The following is a 15,390-nucleotide window of genomic DNA, read 5'->3' on the forward strand; positions in this document are numbered from 1 at the left end:
GCATTTCATCAGGATGGTCTAGGTGACACCTTGCGTAGCAGTGCCCTATTGGTCCCTCATGTCTGCTCTCTTACAGGCCCTGTTTTCTAGAGGAAGTTTGTGCTATAGAGCCAGAGTTAGGTCATGACATACACACTAATGCCTTACTCGCCCATGGATGGACTGTCTAGTTCCTTGTGGAAGACATTTTCTTTCTCTCACAATATTAAACAAGGGGTTGGAGAGATGGCTCAGGGGTTGAGAGCACTGGCTGCTTTTCCAGAGGTCATGAGTTCAATTCCCAGCAATCACATGGCTCCCAACCATCTGTAGTGGGATCCAATGTCCTCTTCTGGTGTGTCAGTGACAGTGTACTCATATACATAAAATAAATAAATAAATAAATAAATAAATAAATATTTTTTAAAAAATGCCAAGCAAGCAATAAAACCCTAAGAAGAGGGGCTGGCTCGGTTGGTAGGGTACTGGCCTTGTGTGCATGAAACCTTGGAGTTGAACCTCAGTCTCATATAAACAGGGCATAATAGTGCATACTCGGAACCCAAGTCCAAGGCTCAAAAATCAACAATTCAAGATTCCTTCATTATACAGCAAATTCAAGGCCAGTCTGGGATACACGAGAACCGGTCATAAAGTCACTAATGATTTTTCTTTTCATAGATAGCAAGCACATCTTCATGCATTATGGGTCACACATAGGGGAGGAAAGGGTTTACAAGTACGGAATAGGGACTGAAAATAGGGACTTCTAATATACCTGCACTGCTTTGCGGCAATACTGGGTTCTTCTCCACCAGTATAAAAATATTTCGAATACTCTCTTTAATTGTTTGCCTTCCTCCCTCCCAAGGAATGATTGGTCCTTATCTGGTGATAGCTGTTTATCAGGCACTGGGCAGAATGGAATCTCATTCAGTTCTCATACCCTCCCCTTCAGCTAGTGGGATTACAGTTGTGCAAGATGAGGAAGACACCTTTAAAGAGGTGAAAATTGTACCCAGGATCACAGGGCAAATACAGACTGGGGATATAGCTCAGTGGTAGAGTGCTTGCTTAGCCTGCTGGAGTCCCTGGGTTGGATTCTCGGCATGGCAAAAATACACACAGATATCCATACAAACATACACAAATTCATACACAGAACCAAGATCACAGAGAAAATAGACATCAGGGGTGGAGGACATCCCCTCAACTCTTGGGGGTGCATCATGGTGTTTCACTGAAGGAAAACCACTTGGACCCCTGCCCAACCCCAAGACTGGCAAAAACTTAAAGCTGGAACAAATGAAGAATGCTTGTTAGTGCCCTGATAGTAAAACAAACATGGTCTCCGACATACAGAGGTAATAATTGACAGACACTAGAAGGGCTCACAGGCCTTTGCCAACAGGCCTTGAACAACCCCTTTTAAAACCAGTCTTTTGCTATGAGTGTCTGATTCTTGGTACGTTTCTCTCCTGGTTTGCTTGTACATCAAGTTAGGCACATGGCCATTGATTTGTCAGCATGACCTCCATTCGTTTCTGGGCATTGGAGAACTTGCTCCATGCCCAGATGCTGAAGCATCATGAGTCTTCTTCTTTTATGTGGATGCTCACAACCCTTTAAACTATGCATCCTTTTAACATGTGCAAGCTGGCCAGGAAGGAGCCTTGCAGAAACACTTCTGTCCCCCACTCAAATGAGTAGGTTACAGAAGGCAAGAAGTACCCAGAAGCAAGATCCACCATCAGATTTTAACAAACGAAAGCAAGATCCACCATCAGATTTCAACAAACGAAAGCAGGGTGCAAACCGCAGCCCAGAGTGGTCCCCTGAACTGATGGAGAGGAGAGGGCAAGGAATTGATAGCACAAGGAGAGAGCTAACATCCTGTCAGAAGGGAGAGGCAGATCTTGAAAAGGAAAGAGGAAAACTGCAGACTGATAACAGGAAGTGGCTGCTGACCCTTGTCTAGACTCTGGAACGAACAGGCTGGCGCGATTGTGATCGGTGTGAAGCAGTGTGTACCGATTTTTATGAAGCTGTGGATGTGGGGCAAGGCTTGTGAGTCAGGGGCACTAGAGAGGAAATTAAGTTCAGCACTTGCTGCGAGATCTGATTCACCACTGCGTGGGGAGAAAAATCGGAGGGCTTGTCTGTGTTTCTTTATGCACTGTAAACAGAGATTTATTAAGGAAAGAGGAGAAAGAGCTCCGAGAGTGGAAGGAATGCTGAGGTTGCTTTTTTTTTTTTTTTTTTTTTAAGAAACACTTCCAGTGTTGTGAGAATTTCGTACTTATCAGGCCATGCTAGGTGATTATAAGTTGACTTATGAGTTGATGTAAGTTCTATTTTGCACACAAGTTTAGCAAAACCGAACAAGACTCTTGTGTGTTCTTTATTGAAAAGGTAAAATTCAGGCCTGACTAATGAGCAAAAACATAGTGCTGCAGGTGAGCTGTGTCTTAAGAAACCAGGACAGGCAAGGGCTTGGCTGGGACTGTCTTGTGCTCAGTACCCTGAGCCCACTGCCCCACCCGCAGTGGAAACTGTAATGTCCACCAGAAGAGAGTTGATAGTTAGTTAGGTGTGGTGGCCAAACTTGTAGTCTGGAAATTGGGTGGAGGGAGAACAGGAGGATTGTGAGAATCTGTTAAAAAGAGTATGTATTTCCACACAATGGAATCCTGGGAAGCTTTAAAAGTGGTGGGAGGCTTGGGGAGCAGCGGTTGCCTGGTTTTTGCAAGGCCCTGGATCTCAGCCCCAACATTCCTTATTCTACTGTTGCTCACAGGGGCTGACAGAAACTGCCAGCCAGCTGATGACAAGCACAGGAGGATGTGGTGGTTGGATGCTGCCTTGTTGTTTTTGTTAATACTTCTCTAACAAGCAGCCTCAAAGCCTGACTAGTCTGGCCCGGCAGAGCTGGATGAGCATGGGAAGGGAAGCCACGCTCGACCAACGCAACCTCTCATATTATCCGTGTTGTCATAACCATGGAGTGGGGACAAGAAAGGTGCTTGGTTTCCATAACTCAAGGACAATTGTGAGCGTTGCTCGATGGTAGAAGGAGTCTCATAAGACACAGAGCGTGGTTAGTTTCCGGGGTTGCTTTATAAGGAACACAGCAGGAGACAGGTGGACATGTAGGAGTTACTTTCGACTGTGATGCTGGGTTGTGAGAAGGCAGGTCAGTTAACCATAGTTTGTTATTAAGAGGCCACTGTTTCACTCCTACAGCCTGCAGGGACGGCAGCAGAGCGTAAGAAGGAAGAGTAGAAACCTCACCCAGAACAGCGTGAGTAGGTTTTATCTCACTGTACGTGAGGAGATCAATGGCTGCTGGATGGTGATCTATACAGATTCATCAAATCATACTAGGTGACAATTTGCATCTTCTGCACTTATACTTGAGGTGAGAGTAGAAGTTTCATAAAAAAGGTGCTCCCCCCTATTTTTAATTTGCTTTCTGGCAACAGGATCTCATATAGCCCTAGCTGGCCTCTAACTCAGAACATAATTGAGCATGACCTTAACTTCTGATTTTCTTATCTCTGCCTTTCAAATACCAGGATTACAATGATATAATGATAAATAGTAACTATTTGGCTTTGGAAAACCCAAATCTGATAGATTCTGGCCCTTTAGCCCTTTTTTTTTTATTATTATTTTCAGAAAGCAGCTATATTTGCTGTAAAAGACAATGAAAATGAAGATAAGCAAAAATAGCTGCAGTTATGGAGAGATTGCTTATAACCATTTCATTGGGAAATAATCACCACAAAAACTTTGGATTTAAACCAAAGTGTAGGGGCTGTAAACCATATTACGGTTAGCTTCATAGCTGAGCCTTAGTGCACAGTTTAGGTTATTACCTGGGAACCGACAGGCAGATATGGCCAGGTGTGGTAGCATGTGCATGTAATTCTAGCACTTGGGAGATGGAGGCAGACAGGATCAGTTCATGCCACACAAGAGCCTGTCTCAACGAACAAATGAAAAGATAGAACTGGGTAGATTGTGCGTAAATGAGTCATCTTAAAAGGTTACACTGGGGCTGGAGGGGATGGCTCAGTGGTTAAGAGCACTGACTGCTCTTCCAGAGGTCCTGAGTTCAACTGCCAGCAACCACATGGTGGTTCACAACCATCTGTAATGGAATCAGATGCTTTCTTCTGGTGTGTCTGAAAACCATGAGCGTGTACTCATATGCATAAAGTAAAAAATGAATAAAATAAAAGGCTACACTGAATGTGAGTAGCCTCTGTACCACAGCTTCACCTAGCAAAGTTCACTACTCAAGAGTGTTCCAGGTACCGCTGAAAGTGACGCTGTCAGTTCTAGAACATTCACTTACTTTCCGTGGCTTCACCTTGTCTTGTAAGTCATACTGGCCAATTCCTTTGTAGCTGATCCCAAGCCACCATGGAAGTCCCTGTTTATCCTAAAAAGACAGAAAATACATGAGACCCAAGATTGGTTACATCTTCTAGATGGGAAGTGCTGTTTATTAATTTCTTTAAGAAGTACTAACCACCCAATATAAATCTGTGTGGGTAAGCAGAGCCATGCTTCGAAACTTGTTAAGATATTTTCTTCAAATAATAAGCACACATGCAAAGCTAATAACGCAGGTATTATCATCCAAAAGACTAAAGCATTACTGTTTTGATTAAATCATTGGAGAGAATAAAAAAATGAATTCAACCAAGAATTAATTCAGCCCAAAATTAGTTATGACTTTTTTTTTTTTTTTAAAAAGACCTTTGTTCTCTCAGTTAAATCACCAGCTGTAAATGCTGTGAAGTTTCCAAGGGATTACCATGAGAAAAACAGAGGTTCCCGAGCCCCACTGCTCAGAGCACAGTTAACAATGAACAGAGGAGAAGTAAGAATACCTTTTGGGGAATTGGACAACTGCACACCAGCGTGAATAATCAGTCTGAGAGACATGTGAAGAGCAGATATATATGATATTCTATTATAAGCGTATTGTTTGTTTACTGGGCCTTTTTTTTCCGATGGAAAGAATGTATTGACAGAGGGAAACAGTTAGGGTCAGGCGTGTGTGCATATGCAAAGCAGAATCAGTGAGAATGAAGATGAAATTTGGATACGTTTTTAGCACAGGCATCCTCAATATGAAAGTGCGCATTATCTGATTTCCCTACATCTGCAATGGTAAAGATTTCAACATTGTCATGACATCGAAAGTCACTGAAGAGCTAGCTTATCAGTTATGAAATTATGCTTCTCTCAAACAAAACTCCCTTTATCTACCCTGCATCCTTTACTATGAAAATATTTCTTAGCTGGCTTCTTCCTGTTTATCAACACAAGGAGACAAAGCACACTGATGAGGGTGTGATAATGCAACATTTGCAAAATCTTCCCATTTCCCACGGACGTGTGCATCAACATTGAAGGCTGACGTCACTGTCACATGGAGGAGTGAGCAAAGGAGGAACCAGGAGCACTCATGAGGCAAATAACAGAAAACAAAAATCACTAAGGGTAGATAGTGAGGATGGCCTGGAACGGCAGGCAGGTGGACTCAGTGATAAAGAATGGACCTAGCGTGCCACGAGTCCTAGGTTCAATACCCAGAATGCAAGGGGAGCAGGGAGGAAAGGAGACAGGAAGGGAGGAAGAGATGGATAGATAGATAGATAGATAGATAGATAGATAGATAGATAGATACATAGATAGATAGATACATAGATACATAGATAGAAATATGAGATAAGAAAGAATACATCTAGAAAGCACCTGAATGTAGCATTTTGCAAAAGTGATACGCTTTTTATTTATATGATATACTTTATAATTTGCTACAAACAGTAATAAACATAAAACATTAAGAAAACAATTCTATTTAAAATACTGAAATTTGAGGGCTGGAGGGATGGCTCAGTAGTTCAGAGATCTGGCATCTTCCAAAGGACCAGAGTTCAGTTCCCAGCACCCACATGGTGGCTTTCGACCATCTGATACTTGAATTCCTGGGAATCTGATGCCCTCTTCTGGTTTCTGTGGGCATTGTATGCATGTAGTACACAGACATACATGCAGACAAACACACACACATAAATAAAATAAGCAAAAATTTTAAACAATAATTTAAAACACTGCAAATTCCAGACACAGTTTACACACACATTCAGATGCTGCTCAGTGACTTGCAGTGCTTGGTGGGCATTGTGGGAAACTCTGGAATATGAGAAGCGCTTACCTTCACTGCATAGTAATGGACCCCATAGGTTGGTAGGGCTTCTACTATTTTCATATACCTAAAGAAATGGACACATTGTAAGCTCATCAAAACAGTAAAAGGGTCCTTTGGGAAAACACAATGTGCTTCTGCTTCCCTTCTTTAATGATGACTAAGCTCCTTGACTCAAGGAAACACAGCGTAGTGAACCATTGTAAAGAGTAATGTGGTTTGTACCTTATGCAAAGGTCAGAGGCTTTCTAACAAAATACATACAGTGAACATTTCTACAACTTACAGACAGATCCCATTAACACTGAAAACTTTTTTTTTGTTTGTTTTTGTTTTTTGTTTTTTGTTTTTCAAGACAGGGTTTCTCTGTGTAGTCCTGGCTGTCCTGGAACTCACTCTGTAGACCAGGATGGCCTCGAACTCAAAAATCCATCTGCCTCTGTCTCCCAAGTGCTGGGATTAAAGTCATGCGCCACCACCGCCCCGGCTAACACTGAAAACTTTAAATTTATTTATTTATACTCTATCTCTCCTTCTCCCTCTGCCTCTCCCCCTCCCCTTCCCCTCCCCTCTCCTCCCCCTCCCCCTCCTCTTCCCCCTCCCTCTCTCTCTCTTCCCCCTTTCTCTCTAAGACAGGGTTTCTTCTTTGTATAGCCCTGGTTTTCCTGAATATCCTTCTCTGTACACCAGGCTAACCTATTGTTGTGTTGTGATAAAAGGTATGTGCCACATATGTAGCCTATTTATGCATGTTATGCATATGGTATTTTGTATGCATGTACATCTGCACACCAGAAGAGGTCATCAGAATCCACAGGACAATTATGAAAGGCTGTGAGCTACCATGTGGGTGCTAGGAATCGAACTCAGGATCCCTGGAAGAGCAGCCAGTTCTCCTAACTGTTGAGCAATCTCCCCAGCTCCACATTATAAATATTTTTAAGGCAAACACTTAATATGCAAACAGGAAGGGTTAACTTTTGAGACTGGTATGGTGGCACATGTCACCGCTTCTCTTTTTGTTCAAGAAGGTACTATGTACCTTTAAAGAGTGGGCTGAACTGGGTAAGAAGTCCCCAAGGAAATGAAATCCCTATTTAACTGGAGGGGATTTTTCCCCCTCAAGCTAAAATGATGTTTTTATTTATTATTTGAAACTTTAATACAATATATCACTGCCCGACTTAATGGCATCTTGAAGATTAATTTCTTTGGACACTGCAATCACTAACTTGGTAATTTCTTAGGTAACTGCCCTACATGTAAATGAACACAAAGGGGCTAGGTGAACGTGCCAGCATCAAACAGTGATACAAGTGCACAAGCCTGGAGCAGGGATTGGAACCCCACAGACAAACATTAACCAAGTTAAACAGTCAGTGTTTGTAACCGTGCAACAAGGACCAAGAGAGGTCAACAGGCTTCTTTCAAATAATGACCCTTCCTAACGCACATGTCAGCCTGACTAAAATCCTTCAGGGAAACTATCTTTCTATCCTTGCTTCACCCCAGCACTCTCCTCTACCCTCAGCCTGGGAAACAGGTACAATGAATGGAAATGCCAAGGGTTCAACCTTAGAACTGCTTGGCTTCTACCTTCCTCCCTGAGCATCACAGTGTGTCATGAAAACAAGATTGGTGAAGGAGTAAGAGAGTGAAGAAGACTGTGTCCTTGCCAGGGGACAGGCGACCTGGGTCCTTGTCTCACTTCTCACACAACTTATGCCGCTTGCAGCAGTTCATACTCTTTCTCATAAAGTTACAGCCCTCAGGAGGTGCTCTCCAGGTACTGGGACAGTCACAGACTATAACAGATTGGTTTTCATAACTATCAATAACTTAGAAGTTATTGTATCAAGGGAAGAATTCTTAATAAATCAGTGGTACCTCTATGAAGTCAAAGAATATGGCAGTTGATGGGTGTAGTGGCACTTAGAGTTCCAGCAGCTGGGAGGCAGGGAGAGCCTGGGATTCAAAGCTATCCTTAGCTACTTAGTGAGTTCAGGGTCAGCCTGTGTACATGAGACTGTCTGTCAGTCAGTCTGTCGTCAGTGTGTCTATCAGTCTGTCTGTCTGTCTGTCTGTCTCCCTCCTTCCCTCACTCCGTCTCTCCCTCCAAGTAATGACTATGGTCTGTTCTTGGTAGTAAGAGGAAACAGAACTCCAAAAGCAAATGTATCATGAGTTCTGTCCAAAGTAGAATCACAAACTGAACTTTCTTCTCTTTGAAAATGTTGGACAGTTTGACATCATCATTTCTGAACTCAAAGCTAAGTCGCCTTACCTGTGCCCAGAATCATCCTCACCATTTCCTGGGTGGCCACTTCCTTCTCTGTTACATGCCCCACACTGGAGAGCATCTGAACTGGTAACACCCACATATAGAATCACAAAGATGTTTTCTTTAAAACTATACTTAGACAAGAAGAAAAATGATACTTACTGGACCACAGCTTGACCTCGAGTGAGACCTTTGATTTTCAAATAATGCTCAATCACTCTGTCCTCACTGCAAAACAGGGAAATAAACATGGTGACATGTGTCTTTCTGACATCCAGATTCCATTTCTATGTTCTTAGGCAGCCACTGGAAACCTGAGAGGAACTTCCTCACTTGGGAGACAAAGTGGCATCTTCTGCTGTTTCTGTGGGATCCCACTCCTCAATCAGCATGTGACTACTTCCACTATGACCTTTAACTTTTATATAAGTATATGATCTGTATTCATATTTTAAAATGTTGTTTATTAGGAGAGGAAACAAGATGAAGTTCTCAAACAGAAAACTAATATTCTAGATCCATAATACTAGATACAAAGTACAAATAGTAAATGCTTAGTTGAAGATCACTGTTAAGGTAATGTTGAGATTAAGACCTATTCTGCTGTTGTTGACTTAAACACAGATGTAGCTCAGGTAGAGTGCTTTCCTAGCACGTACAAAGCCCTGGGTTCCATCCCTGGTACCACATAAGCCAGACATAGTGGCCCACGCCTGTAATCCCAACACTTGGAAGATGGAGGCAGAGAAGCCCAAAGTTCAAGGTCACCCTGAGTTATGGAAAAGGTTTCTAGGCAGCCTGGGATGAGACTTTTTTTTCTTAAGGAAACACAAGTATTTGAGTCTGAATACCATCTGAAATATTCTTATTACCATTTCGGACACTGTACTGTAGAGAAAAGCCTCTGATCTTACCTATAAGAGGAGAAACTTGGAAATTTCAGCCTTTCTTCAGCCTCTACTTTACCCTACACTTCAGCTAGCTCTTCAGTCCCACCCCCAGTGTAGCCATGAGACTACAGGCATCACTCTGAGGTCAATCATCGCCCACCCCACCACACCTCACCCCAACCTCCCACCCCACCTTACCACTAGCCTCCCACCCCACCCTATTGTTTTTTTTTAAAAAGAAACTTTCATTTAACAGAAATTTGTTTTGAAGTTTCCAGAGTCCGAATGCAGTTGTAGGCTCTGTATCTAATTTCACTATATATTTGGAAAATGTATTCCAGCTTTCATATTTAAAGTTATCAAAATGGGATGTTTTATCATTTTTATTTCATAATTTTTGTGTGTGTCCAAAAGAAGGCCATTTTCATGGTTTGGAGACTATGTTTACAAGGAGTACAAGTAACTTGAAAGAAAAAAAAAGTGATTCTTTTTCATTTCCTGCTAGTACTCACTGCACGGTGGAGGCCCTGACCTCAGCACGGGGCTGTCTTGGCTTACCAGTACGCGAGTGATGGATGTTCCTGAAGGGTTTTGGTTGGAAAGACTGGCAGTGTCTTCAAGTCTTTCCTGGCATTCTCATCACTGGAAAGAAACAGTGTATTAATATCAGATTGTCACCTGAAGAAACATCTAATCAGGCTTTCTGATGAAGAAACCTGAATGGCTATTGTAGAACCTGTTACTCACTAGAGACCGCCCTCCTATGAGACAACCACATCAGATACTTTGAAGTCTCCAATACTTCCTGTGAGCATCGATTTCATTATGTAAGATGAATGGGATTGAAGACATTTTTTCATATTTTACTTTTACATAGCATCTTTATATTCTACTATACATGTTTCCATGTTATAGTAGCATCATTCTAATCACATCCAGGAACTCCTAACATTCAGTGTGTTGGAGCATCAGTCTCCACAGGACCACTCACAGACCATCTACAAGTTCTTCAACATAGACATCCCACAATAAAAACGGTTTACATAGACACTGCTGTCGCTCCTATCCCTATCATCTTCTGAAGTACAATAGACCCACACAACCGGCTTTGGAAAGTGGGTTTCTGCAGAACTCTCCGGATTATAAGAGGAAGGGAGAACATGTTTTTGATAAACCCAAGGGAACTCTCACATTGCCCACAGTGAACTAAAATGTACTTGTATACTGTCTGGACATTCTATAATTATAAAACTAGTAATTGTAAAATCTTACAAATTTTTATAATTTATAAAATTATAAAAGTGCTATATAAAATGTACAAATTCTAGTGGTCACAAGAAAGGTGTGGTCTTTGTAGAGAACATGTAATATGAGCCAGTGAGATCTGGTCATGTGTTACGAGAGAAACATTTCTCTAGATTCCCTGAGCATTCAAGGAAGAAGGAAACATGATTCTAGAAGGTCTATTAGATCCTAGGAAACATACATGAAAAGGTGGATCACAATCCCAAGAACCATGGTGTTCTCCACACAGTCTTGCTAACTCTGCCTCTCCCCAATGCCCATATCTTCCTCTCTTCCTATCAGCTAAATGTTGTTGAAAGGTTAAGTACTAGGCCCTAAGCAGTGCCTTTAGTGGCATTATTGTCCTCGTGTAGGCTGGGTGCCAATCTTCTCATGTAGAAGGCATCATTATTCTCCATTTTTTTCTGGTGAGGTTCAGAGATGCTGGCTCTGTTGCTAACTGTTCATGGCTACTGTGTAGAGGAGGAACGCATTTGAAGTTAGTCAGCTTGGCTCCTAAGGCCAGGTTCTTTACCATTGTGTTCTAACCTTGACTCCCAGCTGTCCTCCTCCCAAGGCGCCATCTTAGACGGCCCTAGAATGCTGAACATTCTCAACTCGGCAAAGGCACAACCCCTTACACCCTGTGATGGCTAACTTGGTTTGTCAACTTGAGGGGATTTAGAAACACCATGGAAACATACATCTGGGGGTGCCTATCAGGACATTTCCAGTAAGGTTTAAATGAGGAGCAAAAGCCCACTCTGAATGTGGGTGGTGCCATCCCATTGGCTGAGGTCATGGACTGATAAAGAGGGAAAAGCCAGCTGACCACCATCGTTCACTTCTCATTGCTCACTGACTATGGAAACAATGAAAATAGCTGCTGCACACTCCTGCTGTCGTGACTTCACTGCCATGCCTTCCCTGCCATGATGGACTGCACCCTCAGACTGTGAGCCAAAATAAACTGATCCTTCTTTAAGTTACTTCTTGCCTGGTATTTGGTCACAGCAATGAAGTAAGTAACTAATACACATCCTTCCACCAGGTGCTAAGGAAAACACTGGCAAGTTTTCAAACTTAACATTTAGGCTTTTTTTTTTTTACATTAACTTCCCCTATTGCTAACTTTTCTGTGACTGTGATAAAACACCACAACCAAGGCAACTTATAGATGGAGAGGTTTACTTTGAGCTCATAGTTCCAGAGATATAAGAGTCCATCACCGTGGTGGCAGAGAAGCATGGTAGCAAGCTCCAGACTCCAGATGTGGCAGCTGAAGCAGAAGCAGAGTGCTCACATCCGGAACTGAATGTAGGAAGCAGGGAGTGAACTGAAGATGGCAAGAGTCTTGTGAAACCTCAGTGCTCTCCCGCAGTGACATACATCCCCTAGCAAGGCCACATCTTCTAAACCTCTTCAAACAGCCACCAACTGGAAACCCAGTATTCAAATGCCTGGACTATGGGGCTCATCTCATTAAAACCAAGACATTTCCCACTATACTGAAAGCACACAAACTTCCTTGTAGAGGACCATACATTGGGTTCAGGGTGAATTTCCTTTCACGTCATTCACCTAGACCTCACAGAGCAAGTGAACACCTGTATGATGGCAGGGACCCAAAAGAGAAAGAAAAGAAGAAAAACAACAACAAACTGGGGACCAAAGCATGGTCTCCATCTGTGTGACCCACACCTATCCTCCATTTGTGTGGCCCACACCTATCCTCCATTTGTGTGGCCCACACCTACCATTCAGTACTAGATATTGCTCACTCCTATTACCTAGTTGAAAAGCTTCTCCTTGGGCCTGCAGAGACGGGTCAGTGGTTAAGAACGCTGGCTGCTCTTTCAGAGAACCTGGGTTAAGTTCTCAGCACTCAAACAACAGCTCACAATTATCTAGAGACAACCCCAGTTCTAGGGGATCAGACACACTCACACAGACATACATGCAGATGAAACACCAGTGTACATAAAATTAAAAATATATGGGGGAAAAAAAAGAAAGCGATGCTTCTCCTTTGTTTTCTAGTTTTATCTATTCTAGAGATTTATACAAGAGATGAACTTTCCAAAGATGGTTGGGTGGGCCAATTGCATTTGGAGGATGGTAGGGGAATAACAGAAGAATGACAGCAATATCTATGGAAATCATTTTCTATTGCCAGATGTTTATGCTGAAGAGCTTAAAGTGGGTTCCACATATACTCGATGTGTTTTCCTAGGAGAAGGGTTGAGACCTACCTAAAGGGGAAAGACTCAGCTCTCTTAATCACTACAGGAAGTAAAAAGTTTCTTGGCTCCTGTTCTTACATAAGAACAACTCACTCGACTCACTTGGAACCTGAGCAGTAGCACTTAATCAAACTGACAATCTTGGGAAACTGGTTTGTGCTTCCAGAAAATTAAAATATACTACAGTCAATTTTATTCATATTAAAGGTCAGCTGTCAACTCTTAGGACTATTCTTTATTTTCTTAAAAATTTTATGCTCTGTTCTTCAACTCCCACACCCCACCCTACTCCCTTCTGTTGATTTTTGAGATCAGGATCTTGCTATTTAGCCTAGGCTGGCCTCAAATTCATGATCCTCCAGTCTCTGATTCTCTAATACTGTAGTACCAGGCAGAAGCCACCACACACCAGGCTAGGACAGAGCTTTTTGCAGTTGCTCAACACCAACAACCCATGCATACTGCTGTATTTCAGATGCAGGTGAACCACAAGGCATGTTCTAAGACATGTTCCAAGGTCAGCACCTAGAATTACTTTGTTTTACAGTGAATTTTGTGGCAACGAGATTTCAATATACTGGAAGTTGTTATTTCTCATCAATTTACCCACTCACTTGCAATAAGTGTAACATGCATGCCTAATGTGAAGGACTTCCATATGATGCACCTGTTGACTTTTAAGTTATAAAAATGAATAGCGTTGGAGAGATGGCTCCGTGGTTAAGAACACTTGTCCTTGTAGCAGACTTGGGTTCAATTCAAAGCACCCACATGAAGGCTTAAAGCCATCTGTAATTCTAATTCCAGGGAATGTGAGACCCTTTTCTGAATTTTGAAGGCAGTAGGCACCGCACACATATGATACACAAACACACACACATGCACTCATATACATAAAATAAATGAGAAATAACTTCAAAAAAGTTTTTAAAATGCAGTCAAGACAGAGAAAAGAGTTGGCGGAGGGGAAGAAAGGGAGGCATTGTATCTATTATTTTGTCCAATAAACTCACAGATGAGAGTAAGTACTAATGAATACTTGTAGCTCTGACTATTTAACATAGCTTTGGTTCTATGTCCCGCCCAGAGGCAAGCATCTTAAACACTGAACTCCTCAGTGCTCATCATGGCTGCCAACTCAAGCACATTCTGTGTCTGGCACCTAAACAGAGAAATAGATATGTGTTTCAAATGATAAGTACTGTCTGCTGGAATTTTTGTACATGAATTTTGGTCTCGGAGATGTCATTCTGCCAAGATCTCTCAAGAATGATTTCGATTCTAGACAGCCAGAACCTCCCCCGGTCATAAAATGTGATGTTTATGCTATCTTCCTTCGTTGTAAAATGTGGTGTTGTCTAGAAATGCTGGCTGAATAAATCAATACATTTCTAAAGGTTAGTCATGAGCCATCATGCTAAACAATGAATAGTCACTCGTTAAGAGCCTTCTTCTGTACTAATCCATCACTGTGTGTGTGTGGGGGGGTGGCAACTAATACAGACACATTAATAGGAAAGCAGTGTAGGGATTAGTTCAAGGAGTTCCAGTTTAAAGAGAAGCCAGCAGGAGCTGGAGAAATGGTTCATCTATTAAGAGTATACACTGCTCTGACAGGGGACCTGAGCTGGATCCCAGCCTCCATCTTGGGTTATTCACGTAACTCCAGCTGCATGGGATCCAACACCTTCTTCTGAACTCCACAAACTCACATGTGCATAGCCCACACAGACACACAGATAAGCACAGAAGTAAAAATAGAATATTTTTTTTAAAGGAGAGGAGCCAACAGTGAGATGATTGTACGTAGAGGCTTTGCACCCATGGACTCAACCAGCTACAGATTGAAACTATGAAATCCTGAGCCTGTGTCAAACACAGGCTGACTTCTCCTGGTCATTATGGTGTAAACGATACAATAGCCATGACCTACATAACATTTTCATTGTAGTAAGCACAATTCATGGACAGGTGATTCAAAGTAAACAGGAATGTGTGTGGGTTACAGGCAAATACTAGACTATTTTACACAAGGGACTTGAGCGTCTGCAGATTTTAGAAGAAAGGGAGGGGAGATCTTAGAACCAGTTCTTCCTGGACACCAATACACTACTCTGCTTCAGTAGCAAAGCAGAGATGGATCGTGGGGTGGGGGGTGTGTGTGTGTAGGCAGTGATTTTATTTATATAGTGCTGTAAAGGAGGATATATATGACCCTGTGCGTGTGTTAAGACCTGTAGACTGTACAACACTTGTCTGTGGACTTTTATCACAAATGTACCACATGGCTGCAAGATGATGCTATTAGGAGATGTCATGGGTGGGAAGGTGATGAGCTAGAGAGGAAGTCTGCACTCACTGAGCAATTTTCTGTTAAGTTTAAAGCTCTAAAAAATAGTCTACAAAGAACGAAAAGAAGAAAGAGAATGCCTTTAGATTAGTGGTGTTCGTTCTTGCTTCCTTCCTTGGCGGGGGGGCGGGGCGGGC

At 42.3% G+C, this 15,390-nt stretch overlaps 1 protein-coding gene across 4 annotated transcripts in view; it reads right to left on the reverse strand.

The window, feature by feature from the left end:
- Frmd4b (FERM domain containing 4B) overlaps positions 1 to 15,390 on the reverse strand; it is a 232,878-nt gene that overhangs the window by 32,432 nt on the left and 185,056 nt on the right. For all 4 annotated transcript variants that reach the window (XM_028773016.1, XM_028773014.1, XM_028773015.1 and 1 more), the window contains exons 8-11: positions 9,935 to 10,018; positions 8,649 to 8,714; positions 6,215 to 6,272; positions 4,340 to 4,426 (exon numbers count right to left, since the gene is read on the reverse strand). In XM_028773016.1, the coding sequence (XP_028628849.1) occupies positions 4,340 to 4,426; positions 6,215 to 6,272; positions 8,649 to 8,714; positions 9,935 to 10,018 (295 nt within the window). The remainder of the gene's footprint in view (positions 1 to 4,339; positions 4,427 to 6,214; positions 6,273 to 8,648; positions 8,715 to 9,934; positions 10,019 to 15,390) is intronic.

Source organism: Grammomys surdaster, unplaced genomic scaffold (assembly GCF_004785775.1).
Source record: "Grammomys surdaster isolate TR1022 unplaced genomic scaffold, NIH_TR_1.0 220, whole genome shotgun sequence".
Taxonomy (NCBI): domain Eukaryota; kingdom Metazoa; phylum Chordata; class Mammalia; order Rodentia; family Muridae; genus Grammomys; species Grammomys surdaster.